The 13,069-nt window shown below is 39.2% G+C and overlaps 1 protein-coding gene and 1 long non-coding RNA gene across 3 annotated transcripts; one reads left to right on the forward strand and one right to left on the reverse strand.

Annotated features, from left to right (window-relative positions):
- Positions 1-93: 93 nt before the first annotated feature.
- On the forward strand, positions 94-7,307 carry LOC140947212 (uncharacterized). Of its 2 annotated transcripts, XM_073396274.1 has the most exons (6): positions 95-300; positions 1,667-1,984; positions 3,317-3,403; positions 3,972-4,070; positions 5,468-5,551; positions 6,060-7,307. In XM_073396274.1, the coding sequence occupies exons 1-6, from the start codon at positions 219-221 to the stop codon at positions 6,218-6,220; spliced, it is 831 nt and encodes a 276-aa protein (XP_073252375.1). In that variant the 5' UTR covers positions 95-218; the 3' UTR covers positions 6,221-7,307. The 2 variants fall into 2 exon arrangements, with proteins under 2 accessions (XP_073252376.1, XP_073252375.1); XM_073396275.1 differs by lacking the exon at positions 1,667-1,984 and having other exon boundaries at positions 94-300.
- Positions 6,879-10,387, reverse strand: LOC140947213 (uncharacterized). Its single transcript, XR_012166929.1, has 3 exons — positions 10,220-10,387; positions 8,763-8,859; positions 6,879-8,462 (listed from the first exon to the last, which is right to left on the reverse strand). It is a non-coding gene; the product is annotated as an uncharacterized lncRNA (long non-coding RNA).
- Between the last annotated feature and the right edge of the window lie 2,682 nt (positions 10,388-13,069).

Below are 13,069 nucleotides of genomic sequence, written 5' to 3' on the forward strand. Positions count from 1 at the left end.
TAAAAGTGACGTTCTCGTCTGTTTCGCTAAGCTCCCTATTAGGGTTTTTCCCTTGCACGTGGGTACATTCGAGAACGATCAAACACGTCACATAGAAGCCGATGGGTTTTTTCCCTGTTGATATACAGCACATCGTTTCATGCTGACACGACATATTAACAGATGTTTTAGTGGAGAATTCGCGAAAATACTTGTTTTGTCCGTTTTCTAGACAGAGAATGAAGAGGCGAAAACAGGAATCAAAAGATCTTCTCGGGCTTCTACTATTTATTATCTACAATCTCAGTAAACCGAGTGAAGGTAAGAAAGACAGTCTTCTTATTGGGGCCGGCTATAAAACCAGGTTTATCATGCAATTCAATGTTTTAAACATAATCATGTTGTTAGCAATCTTTAGTTAAAGCAGACTCGAAATGACTATAGAAATTAGAAAATTATGTTTTACAATGCTTTAAACAACCCTTTCGGAAATGATAGGACTACCAAAGTGATGCTTTCTCCGAAGTTAATTCGTCACGCTAGGATAGAGGCTCGGCGTCTAAGCAAATCATTTTGTCAAACTCTGGTGAAGATTAAATATCACAATTTTTATGCATGGTCCCTCAGTCAAAAATGCTTGCTAGTGTTTAACCCTGGCCTTTTTTTATACAATTTTGTAAAACCTTTCAGCCTGGTGGGCTCATATCTGGGAGGTTCATATAGGCGGAATAAACAAGACGGTCTTGAAACGAGCTGATAAGCTGCAAATAATGAATTCGGCTTTCCTATCTTTTAACGAATTAGGGAGATCGAGGAGAGGGTTCAGCCGGATAACACCCAACATGATTCCTAGTTCAAAAAAGAGCTTTAAAAACATGATTATATGTTAAGTCCTTCTTCGATAGTGAATCGACAAGTTTTGGAGCTGATGGGTGATTCTGTAATTATTATCCAAATAGCGGATGTCGTTAAGTTTTCTCCTTGTTGTTCTTGCTATGTTCTAAGCCAATAGTTCGCCTATTTCCTCCTTGAAACAAGTGGAATGTTCCGGCAGTTTGCATTTAGTACCAAAACAACTCAATCTCATCCCCAGGTCTTCTCGGTTAACAGTTCAATCATTTGGAGATTTTGCTGCACGATTGACGTCACCAGTTGAAGTATCGCAAAGTTCTTTTAATTTGAATTTGGTCGACAGAAGCTGGTTATGATGAGTTGTGCGTACGTTTTTGTAAAGGAGAAATATTTTGAATGAATAATAACAACTCGTAGTACACGTCATTTCACCCCAGGTTATGCCATTCCACAAGTCTTGCCACATTCCATTCCGCAAACGTCTTCTGTATTTTGCCCTCACCGAATAACAGTTACTCCGAACTTTGTTTTGATTCAATGTTTAAAACATAAGTGTTAACGTGTGCGGCTAGGGAGAAGGACCATCGGGAAAAAGCATCAGGGCTGGGCAAAGAACAAATTAACAAAACATTCATGCCGGGGTGGGTGAGTCGAACTGAAACAATTCAAGGGGAATGTTAACGACAAGTAATTTATGCGGCTCGAAAACTCGATCCCCACCCTTCCCCTAATGACTTTTTCTGTTGCGTCCTCTCCTAAGGCTAGTCTGTCAAAGTTAACTGTAGACAAACAGTAGCAAAGATAACCACATTGCTATTTAATATGACTTTTTCAGCATCATTTCCGTGTGGTATCGATGGAGATGTGATAAACGTTCAATTAAACCACAACGAAGACATTTGTCTCTACGTTAACGCCACCAATAATCGATTCAGCTGCCATTTTGCAAATGGAAAAAATGATTGCAGTGGAAACTATAGGCAAGACAGATTATGTACGGAAGCAATTACTCACGCAAGCTACAAAAGTGGAAAATTGCGTTTCCCAGTTAATTTGAGTAAGACGAACTGCACAAAAATATATTTTATGCGGCTGCATTACGACGATAAAAATAAACCTCTGATTTGTGAACTCCCCTGTTCATTATTCCAAGGTATGTGATAGATTCAGTTACATTGGCTAGTAGTAGGTAATTAGGCAACTTCCGAGTTCAAGAAACCACGCTTGCAAAATGAGGCCAAAAGGTGCACAACCTTTCTTGTGAAAATGAGTTTTATGTGCATGAGAATGAAAATCATTTCCATATGAGAGACTGAGCACTTAACCTCGTTTTAATACTGAGGCTCGAAGGGGAACTCGGAAATGGAATATTGTAATAACGTTGGCGTAGAAAAATGCTAAGACGAAATAGGAAAAAAAAGGAAAAGGCCAAATAAGAATAAATTAGGTTTACTGATAAATCACTATAGCAATACGACGACGCTCGAAATAACGAACTTCTATATAACACAAGCTTAACACAGTCCTCGATAAAACGAAAGATTTTCTCTGCCTTAATTAAAAGTATATAGAAAAGAAGCTCGATAAGACGGAGCCTTGTTTTATCGAACGTATTTTGTTGTAATTGGCCTGCTTTAAAATTGTTTCAAATGTCTATGCTGCCAATGAATTGTCCTTGTAGTGGTTTATTAGTAAACTAATCAGTCATCTATTTGGCTTTTTTCCTTTTTTTATTCTCCCTTTTAGTATTTTTCTAAGACAACGTTATTGCAACTAGATGTAACTAGCAATTATTGAATGAGGATGCTTATGATCTGAAGAATTCATGTTATAAATAAATCCAGATCTCAAAGGGCATGTTATCTTAACACCCCCTTCGATCTGCATGTTAACATTGAAACTGACCCTACAAGATCTGTGTAATTGTCAAGTTGCATATTTTTTTTTGTTCTTTGTAGTATGTTCTGTAAAATTGTCGTTCATGTTTATCTTTTTTATTTTTTTTTCGTTTATTGGTTTTTCTTGTCCGGTGATTATTCCATATCAATGATCTCCTTCAGATTCAATAATTTCTAACATTATATTTTACTCTGAAATCGCGTCTTTGCAACTGAGAAATCCACGTTAAGTTGAATTACTGGAAAATTCCGAAGCCCCTCCAAATATCAGCGCTCCAATCCGGTAACGCAAAAAACCGTCCGTTAAATCGCCCCTCCAAATATAAGCCCCCTCAGGGGGCTTGTAGTTGGAAAATTGCCCTCAAATACAAAGTAAAACAAAGCAAAAACGGTAAATTTACTTCCAACTATACGGCTAGCCCAATCGATTTTAAAACGCAAATTTCCCTCCGTAGATAAACCCCTCCAAAAATAAGCCCCTCAAACCGGGCCTTATTTTCGGGATTTTACGGTAACTTGTCAGTTGGATCATGATCAATGAAAGAATATCAATGCATATACTATCTTTCTAATTCATATAATTGCAGCTAATTCCACAATAGTCTCGCCTACTTTGCCATCATCAGCCCTTCCAACGACGATATCAGATTCTCCCACACCTTCTTCAGCTACAAGTAAGTATTCAGTTAAAGTGGCTCGACCCGGTACCGATTTTTCAATCAAACACCTGTATTGTATTCTCTTTGAACTAAAAGTCCTAAAATTTCATCATTACTGAGAGAACTGTTCCGTGAGTTGAACGATTGCCAATATCTCAAATTTTGCTGAGATATGACATTTTTCATTTTATTTTGAAAAGTTAGTAGCACTGAAATGGGTTACCCCCTTGTGTAATGAGTCTAATTTTAAACGTTTTATTGCCTTGTAAGCATTGCCTGGATTCAAGCACAATGTCAAACATCTTTAATGTCAAAAGCTAAAGTTACAATCTGTAATTTATATCAGTGTAATTGATTAAAACAAAACAAGTAGATTTGTTGCCAGAAAAGTAGGGGAGGCTGGAGGCCACAAGGATTGCTGTTTTTTGCAACTGAGAAATCCGCGTCTTTTTTAAGTTTTGCCAGTTAAATGGACGACGTTATTAGACTATGGTGACAAGTTGAAGTAATTTATCGGTTAAATAATGATCGATAAAAGAATAGTATTGCATATACATTATCTTTCTAATTCATGTAATTGCAGCTAATTCTATGACAGTCTCGGCGCCTACTTCGCAGTCATCAGCCCTTCTAACAACGGTACCAGGTTCCACCCGTTCTCCCACAACTTCTTCAGATACAAGTAAGTACTCAGTTGAGTTGGCTCATTATTGAGAGAACTGTTCCGTGAGTTGAACGGTTACCAACATCTCAAATATTTGCTGAGATATGACATTTTTCATTTTGAAAAGTTAGTAGCACTGAAATGGGTTGTATTAATAAATAGGTCTAATTTTAAATGTTTAATTGTCAAGAGCATTACCTGGATTCAAGCAGAATATCAAACATCTTAAATATCAAAAGCTAAAAGCTACTATCTGTAACTTATATCAGTGTGATTGATTTAACCTAGCCTGCATCCCGTAACAAGCGTTCCCAATCGAGTTATTGCGCGAAAGTTAGGCTTGATTTAACCCAACGAAAATAGGGACAGAAAAAGTGGAATTCCAACCTGCACTAAAACTATAAGGCAACAGATTTGGTGTGATTAACACAAGATCATAATTAATTTCGTCAAATGAATACACTGATGATGTATTACCAAAAATTAGCTTCAAGTGGCCAAAAATGACAACAACAAAAAATAGGGATACTCTTTTTAAGAAAAAGTATCAAATGGCTCCGGGGTACTTACATTAATAAATTTTTTTTATGTTGCCATAACTCGAGAAATATTTGTCTCTGCAGCGAAGACGGTTTTAGCGTTTTACTCCTCCTGCAAAGTTCTTTCTGTTGATAGAATTCTGACTTTGAAATTTAAGATTTAGTTAAGGTCACTTAAAAATCGAAACATTATTTGGTCAATAATCTTAGAATTTATATCTGGCAAATTTGTTAGGATTATACCAAATGACTTTCGATTTTGTCTCGTACTACCGTTCCCTAATGGCCCTTCACTGCGATGATTTATTTTAAGTTTTAGTGTGTTTTTAAATTTGTCTTTGTCTTTGTCTTTGTCTTCTCAGTGTAGCTAGTTGACAATAGTCATGGATCGGCTTAATACTTATTGCACTACTGAAATTGTCGTTGTTTTTGTTTCAGTTTATTTTTCTTCTCCGATGACTATTCTACATCAATTACGGCCTTTACTGGAAAGTAATTTATAAATGATCTTCGACTTCAGATTCAATCATTTCTAACATTGTTTCTTTCTTGTCTTAGCAACGGAGAAATCTGCTGTCATTTTTTTAGGCTTTGCCAATTACCAATTGACTACGTTTTTAGACTATGCTGACAACTTAAGTTGAATTAACTTTTATCAGTTGATAATGATCGACCGATCGATTGAATGATGCATATGTTGTGGATTAATTTTATCCTTGGTTTAAGTGTTATTTTCTTTTGTTTCAGACTCATTATCATGTCATTATCATACATACATTACCATACCCAAAAACAAAAGAAATTTAAGCCAAGTTTAAAATTGAACCACAACTTATACATGTTTATTATCTTAGTTTGTAATTCATGTAATTGCAGCTAATTCCACAACAGTCTCGTCGCCATCATCAGCCCTTCCACTGACAACGATGCCAGATTCTCACACAACTTCTTCAGCTACAAGTAAGTACCAAGGAGCCCCGCCTTACGGCCACCTCGGGAATCCGGTCACCTCGTTATTACGGCCACTTTTGTTGGCCGCCCGGCAAAAGCGACCATACATTTTCTTCTAAAGAAACCCTCGTCAATACGGTCACCTCGTTGTTACGGCTAAGTTTTTTTGGCCCATTGGTGACCGTATTTACGGGGTTCCACTGAACTCAGTTTAAGTGGAATGACCCGGGTTTTAAGTTATAACACCTATATTGTATTCTCTTGGACCTAAAGTCCTTTTCTGATGATATAAATATGACTTTGAAATTTAATCAAGTGCACTTAAAAATCTTAGCATTATTTGGTTAATAATCTTAATAATATAACATATCCTTAATAGACTATCTGGCAGCTTTGTTATGACCGATTTTGGAGGTGGTTTGGCCCCGAAGTACCTTTCATGGCCCTTCAATTTATTCTCTCTTGGATATAGTCAGTATTTTTAAATTTATCTAATGGATGTACTGTCGTCTTGCAGGTGAGAACAGTCATGGATTGGCTTTACATATTGTACTACCTGCAATAGGTTCTTTGGCAGTTGTCATTGTGATAATAGCTGTATGCTTGTACTGCAGATACGACAGAAAACATAAACGGGGAATTAAATTGCCGAATATAGAAGAAATCAGTGCTGTCTAAGGCCCGTTTCAAACGTCGTGCTACTGCCGTGCCGAATTAAATTGATTGAATTAAATTTGACTTCAGCACGTCAGCAGCGCGACGTTTGAACCAAGTCGTGCTACTGCCGTGTAGCACGGCAAGCTTCGCTGTGCTACACGGCAGCACTTTTAGACTGATAACGTATGCCAACTTAATTTAACTTAATTTTTTATTTCGCTCTTACTATTTTATTTTCAACTGGACATCTACTAGACCAAGGTGAATTTTGGAGTAAACATTTGTTTCGTCAGGAGTAAACTTCTCGACTTTAGACCTATGTCGACTAACTTGAAAATGAAGTAAGAGTCAAATATAAGACTGAGTATGCTTCGGTCAGATCAAATTTAGCTGGGCTTGCACTTGTGATCTATTGAAAAAAGTCCTTGATCATTACTCAGTTTTTATTCACAGTAGTGATGGTAGTAGCCGGCGTTGCAGCCGGCCCACGCACTCATCTAAACCATTAATATAGTCCTATACAGAAGGTTTAGAGCGTTTGCGACGCAGGCAATGATGGTAGTGGTAATTATGATGATAGTCAAAGTGATAGTTTCGTTGACATAGTGTTTCGAGCTTCTAAGGGGAACGTCTGAGCCCAAGACGACTTGTCGAAGATATTTATAAGATCAGAACAGGATTCTGGATCTGAAGTCTTTAATCTTCAAGGCATTTTCCTACAACCTCAATTTAACTTCAACGGTCACAGAAGAAATTACTTTAATTTTTTATATTTATTTGTATTTATAGTCTCATCTATTTGTATATAATTATTTTTCTAGCTTTCTTTATTTAAAGTTTGGTAGTTGTTTGTACATAATACGCTTTTCAACATCATCTGCGGTACTTAGTGTTGAACATATCGTTATCCTAAGTCTTGTAGGCGAGCAATGAAGCTGATGAACCAAAGTGGCAATAATTTTAAAGCGAATAGGAAACCTGTGCCATCCGCATTTTCTACTTTTTCTGCTGGATGGTTTGTACTTTTTACCGTTTCTGCTTATAGCGTTAACTTCTGAATGCTTCACTGAAAGCCTTCCGTATATTTTACATAAAGGTGTGACCTATGTGTTTGCTTCTATTAACAATTAAATTAAATTATAATAATTTAATATCCGTAATAATCTTCACCATAGTCCCTGAAAAACAACCGATTAATCGCCAGAACTAAAGGTACGGTAAAACAGGCAACAAAAACAAGCAAATTTTCTTAACAGAATTGCGACCAAAACATTTTACGCGTTTTACCACCTACGAATTAGCCTGCGTAGCAGGGGCTTGGAAGTAGTGGGCGAAAGAGAGAACGGGCGCGCGCGAGGGAGACACGCAAAGGGTGAGGGAGCTCCCTCTCCCCTCGCGTGTCTCCTTTTCGCGCGCCCGTTTTTTCTTGTGCCCACTACTTCCAAGCGCCTGCTACGCAGGCTACCCAAAAATCAAACCTGTCTTGAAAGAAAGTAGGTTGTTGCACACTCTCGCGTTTGACGTGACTCCCGCATAGTTTTATCCAATCAGAAGTTACAGTATCCATCCAACTTACAACAAACCTGATTTGTTCCAAGAAAGGTTTGAACGTGGGCGTTAAAACGCGTAACATAGTTTTTCAACCCGTGTTTCAGCAACGTTGCCCGTTTTGAAGCCCGTTTTACTGTAGCATTAGAGAAACATTGTGCTTCATTAAGATGACTCAGCAACATCTTTGTTCCCCTCACTAGTATTCCTTATTTCTTTTGCGTTGTTCTCCCACTCTTTGGGTCTGCCTCCCATATCATAGGATGATGTTATATACTTGTCTTAAAAAGCAGTCTTGTTGGTTTGATTCGCCCGCTATGGGGGCCGTTACCTCAAGGGTATTGTCGATGTCTTTTGCGGTTTGATTGATTAATGCAATGAGCAAGTTCTATTTATTGGTCTCGTGGATAAGTGTGCAGCAATGCTTTGCTAGTTCTCTGCAGTATCATCATCACCATCGTGATCGTACAGTATCATTACAACTACTGGTTTTGAATACTATTAGATGAAAATAGACTCTAGACTGACTTTATAGGGGTTCGATTTGTCCTTAGCTTTGCCACTGAAACTGTTTCTGGAATCCTTTAAAGGTGGAGAGGCGACTTTTGTCAACTCTTATACTCTTTGTAAGGAATTTTCCATCCAAATCACGATATCACTAAACTTAGGTCGCTGAGATGGTTCTTTGTTCCAGCATTGAAGCATAAGCTCATAGCTGAAAAAAGATAAAAAGTTACAAAATGGTTGAGTCCACAAACAAAAGTTCGACACAATTAGAACAATACCTAGTTGAATTGAACTAAAAAAAAAAAGCTGCAATCTAGACTTATATTTCACATTTGCATGATAACGATAGCTACGTCTGAGAGACCGCCGAGAGCAAAAATCAATAAATATATAATATTTGCTTTATGCATTATGGTCAATCTAGTATTTAGTTGTTGGGTAAGCAAACACGATCTGATACTGGACGTACTGGACGAAAGGAATGAATTTAACAAACTGACGAACTCACAGTTCAAGGCTTATAGCTGAAGGCCTTGGCATCCTCTGGCCGCTTCGGACAAAAAAGCAAGCCTCTTTAGCTGTCATTCCGTCGTAGGGCTTTCCTCCTGAAAAAAAATGAAGCTTGTACGTATGTATTTAAGGTAATTTCGAGATACATTTTAGGGTACAGCTTTACTCGTCTACAGAAAATGATCAGCGCTAGCTGTGTAGACAAATAGAACTAATTTGGAATACATCCAACACAGCTGAAACTTGTTAAATTTCTCAATTTTTCTCCTTGGCTTGATGTAAAACATTCACCTTACAGCGGAAAATGGTGCCACAATACAAGAATTTGGTACTTGGTACCATAAAAATCCTTATTACGGTGTTATTTTCATTTTCCATAGTCTTTTTGTAAGTTCATTATGCAAGAGCGCGTGGACAACAAGCTATAGGCCATGGATTAAGATGTAAGCTTGCCCGCCCAGCCCGCCATGCGGAGTATCAACTGAAGTTCCGTTGTAGAGGATCCCATTCTAGCTTTTCTCTCTCGTGGTGTCCCAGATACGTTTAATAGTCAGCCTATCCAGTTTTAGCATTTAGAGTCGTGTGCAAATTGTTATGCTTATTATGTTGGTGAAACCAGCCGACATTTCTCCACACGAGTGCCCAAGCACTTACTTTCCGATAGGTCTTCGAACGTTTTTAGACATCTACAGACGTTTCAGAGTCTTGTCGAACATCTTGTACACCGGATTGCTTCGAGATCATGGACTCTGCAGCTACTAAGTGCCAAGTAAAGCCTAAGGATCTATGTTTATAAAATGGGAAAAACCCGACCTCAACCAGCAGGTGAAACACATAACACGACTCTCTCCCTTTAAACTTTTCATTATGCAACAACGCAATGTAACGAACTTTGTAACATCGCTCGCCCGATTTAAATTCAACGGCGATGGACTTCAAATATGTAACACTGAAGATGACAGATGTACCGTCGAAACATGTCTGGAAAATTAGCTAAAATTAAAGAAAGTTGTTGTGTTTATGCGGCTATTATTATTTTGTTTTCATTTTGATGATATATCCACCGTTATCAAAGTCACTATATGGCAGAAACAAGGAACGTAAAGCAAAATAATTGTTTCTCTTTTTATATGTGAGAATTCGTAGGTTGATATTAGGATGTTAAGAACGCTTTGTTCCCTTTTTGCGTTCCCCAAGGTCATTGGAGTCTGAAAGCCGCGATTTATGGATATTATACGATGTCGTTTTCAAGATTGTGATCGATCAGTAAAAAAGCACATGGCGAGAGAAGGAGAGAGTTAGAAGCATTAAAACAGCTGTGTTACTCTCTGGAGGAGCTGTTCCGACGTGTATGAGCGATAGCCTGAGAGCAAGCTCTCTGCGACCTCTGCCAGAGCACCCCGCGCGGGTGGAGTGCTTACCCGCGGGCTATATGAGTGAACGGCTAATACTTACCGAGGGTAAATATTTCATGCAGCACGATCCCGTAACTCCATCTAAATGAAGGAAAAGAAAATGACAGATAAGTCAGTCACACAAAAACACTGAGATGAGTGTTGAACTACGTTACAGAACCACTTCAATTCCACTTACACTATCTCCAGCCTAAAGCCAAATTCATTCTAAGGGGGCTTCAAATTTTCAGGTAAATTGTCAGCAGTACAAATTTGGTAGCGTCAAGGCATATTAGAAGGGAGAAGGCATCCTCGCCGTTCCGGTCGACCTGCGTCCTTTTTTTAGGGGTCGCACGTGAAAAATCCCGTCTAGACTGAAAAACAGTATTTTTTTTTTCAAAATAGCTTTTACGCGAAACTATGGCGGCTTCAGGGACTTGTGCTCGAACTTCACCAGCACGTAGATAAAATGGCCATGTTCAAACCTGGAAAACTTAAAGGCGTATGACAAACTTTCTAATCCTAGCTAAATTGCTAACAACTCACACATCACTTTCTGTGGTGGAAACTCGATTCGTTAACGACTCTTTCTCTCTCTCAATCTTTTCACTCTCTGGCACGGCGTCCAGCAAAACACCAAGCAGTCGGAGCTTTCCAGAAAGGCTTTATTACGTGCAAGCTTATACTTCATGGCTCTCTAGCCTTGGCTCTAATAGCGCTTGCCTGAGATGTTGAACTCAACCCTGGATATAGGAGTTTGGAGGATGTTAGGAGTTCACGAGGATTGAGGCTTGCTCATCTAAATATTCGAAGCTTAAGGAACAAATCAGACTCGCTGCGCCTGGAGGGTTTGGATAACAGAACGATCGATATTCTTACACTCAGTGAGACTTGGCTGGATGACTGCTATGAAGACTCTCATGTTATTATTCCAGGATATAATTGCATTCGCCTGGATAGGTCTGGAGCCAAAGAAGGTTTTGGTGGAGTAGCAATCTATGTAAAGGAAGGCTTGCCGTTTCGTGTTAGGAATGATCTTTACTCAGCCGCAAATGAATGTCTATGGATTGAGCTATCGCGCACTAAATGTCGCCCAGTATTGATTTGTTGTGCATATAGAGCCCCCGGTTTTGACTTTGCGAACTTTATTTCAAACTTGGAGATATCTATGACGAAAGTTAACCTGGAAAAATGTGATTTCGTGCTTCTTGGCGACCTAAATGCAAATATGCTGCCATTTTCAAGAAAGAAAGAAAAACAAGAGCTTAAAAAATTTGCAACTTCACACGATCTTACGCAACTCATTACTGAGGCCACCCGAGTGACGGAAACCTGTCAATCCTTGCTTGACGTGATTTTAGTGAACAATGATCACCGCATCAATGACTCCGGTGTTGTTCCTGTTTCGCTGAGTGATCACTACCTCGTCTATTGTGTTTTAAAAGCAGGTGTAATTAAGGCACCACCGAAGACAATTGAATACCGCTCTTATAAAAACTTTGATGCGAACACCTTCCTAGCGGACTTGAATAACGTCCCATGGCACATCATTGAAAACGAGGAAGACATCGACGACGCCGTGTTTATTTGGAATCACTTGTTTTCTGAAATAGCTGACCTGCATGCGCCCGTGAAAAGGCGAAGAATACGAGGTGTTCCGCTCCCGTGGTTGAATGATACAATCAGTGAGGTGATGAAGGATCGTGATTTTCACCATCGTAAAGCCGTGAAAACCAATTCTGCTTTTCACTGGGCTCGCTATAGAAAGTTAAGAAATAGGGTCAATCGTGAAGTCAAGGCAGCAAAATCCAAGTATTATTGTGACTTGATTTTAGAGGCTAAAGGGGATTCAGGAAAGATCTGGAAGGCGGTGAATGAGGTGTCTTCGCGCAAGACTAAATCCTCGAGCCCACAATGTATCGTAGTTGATGGTGTTGAACACACCACCCCAGCCTCTATTGCATCCGTGCTCAACTGTTATTTCTCATCCATTGGCAGAAGTCTTGCAAATAAAATATCAGCTGCTGCTATGTTCCCAGTCAGATCGGCCACGATGCTACAGTCTTTCTCGCTTGACGAAGTTGATGAGAAAACAGTACTCAAGCATCTGCTTTCTCTAAAGACAAATAAAGCTATTGGCTTGGACAACATCAGTGCGAGACTTTTAAAGTATGGCGCGCGTGCTATTTGTCCCTCGATCACCAAGTTACTGAATCTCTCTATTCGCACTGGCAATTTTCCTGAAATATGGAAATGCTCGAAAGTGGCTGCACTTTTCAAAACTGGAGATAGGAGAGATGCGTCAAATTATCGCCCAATTTCTATTCTGCCAACAATGAGTAAAATTCTGGAAAAAGTCGTCCATTCCCAATTCTATGACTTTCTGAATTCAAATAATCTCCTTTCAAGCAAACAATTTGGCTTCCGTCCCAAACTGTCTACAACATCGGCTCTCACCAGTTTTGCAGATGAGGTCCTATTGCATATGGAGAGTGGAGAACTGTGCGGTGCAGTGTTCCTAGATCTGACCAAGGCATTCGATACCGTTGACCATACGATCTTGCTATCTAAATTGTCGGCTATCAATGTCTCGCCCAGCACTCTACAGTGGTTCAAGTCTTACCTGAATCATCGTAAACAGCGGACTGCCTGTAGCGATGCTGTGTCTGACCCTCTCCCGATGACCTTTGGGGTACCACAGGGGAGCATTCTAGGACCGCTTCTCTTCTTGGTTTATATTAATGACCTTCCGCTGGTTATAAAGAATTGCGAAGTGACTTTGTATGCTGATGACACGGTCCTGTACTACTTTGCTAAAGAGCCACACCTGTTAGAAGAGGCACTAAATGATGATCTCTTGAAAGTTGCCCAGTGGTTACATGGAAATAAGTTAACTTTAAATCTTACTAAG

Source organism: Porites lutea, chromosome 9 (genome assembly GCF_958299795.1).
Source record: "Porites lutea chromosome 9, jaPorLute2.1, whole genome shotgun sequence".
NCBI classification, from domain to species: domain Eukaryota; kingdom Metazoa; phylum Cnidaria; class Anthozoa; order Scleractinia; family Poritidae; genus Porites; species Porites lutea.

Excerpts from the sequence above, each read along its gene's own strand:
- LOC140947212 (XM_073396274.1), top strand. The coding sequence starts at position 219 with ATGAAGAGGCGAAAACAGGAATCAAAAGATCTTCTCGGGCTTCTACTA. Across the intron at positions 301-1,666 it reads TCTCAGTAAACCGAGTGAAG|CATCATTTCCGTGTGGTATC; the intron begins GTAAGAAAGACA and ends TGACTTTTTCAG. Across the intron at positions 4,071-5,467 it reads CACAACTTCTTCAGATACAA|CTAATTCCACAACAGTCTCG; the intron begins GTAAGTACTCAG and ends ATGTAATTGCAG.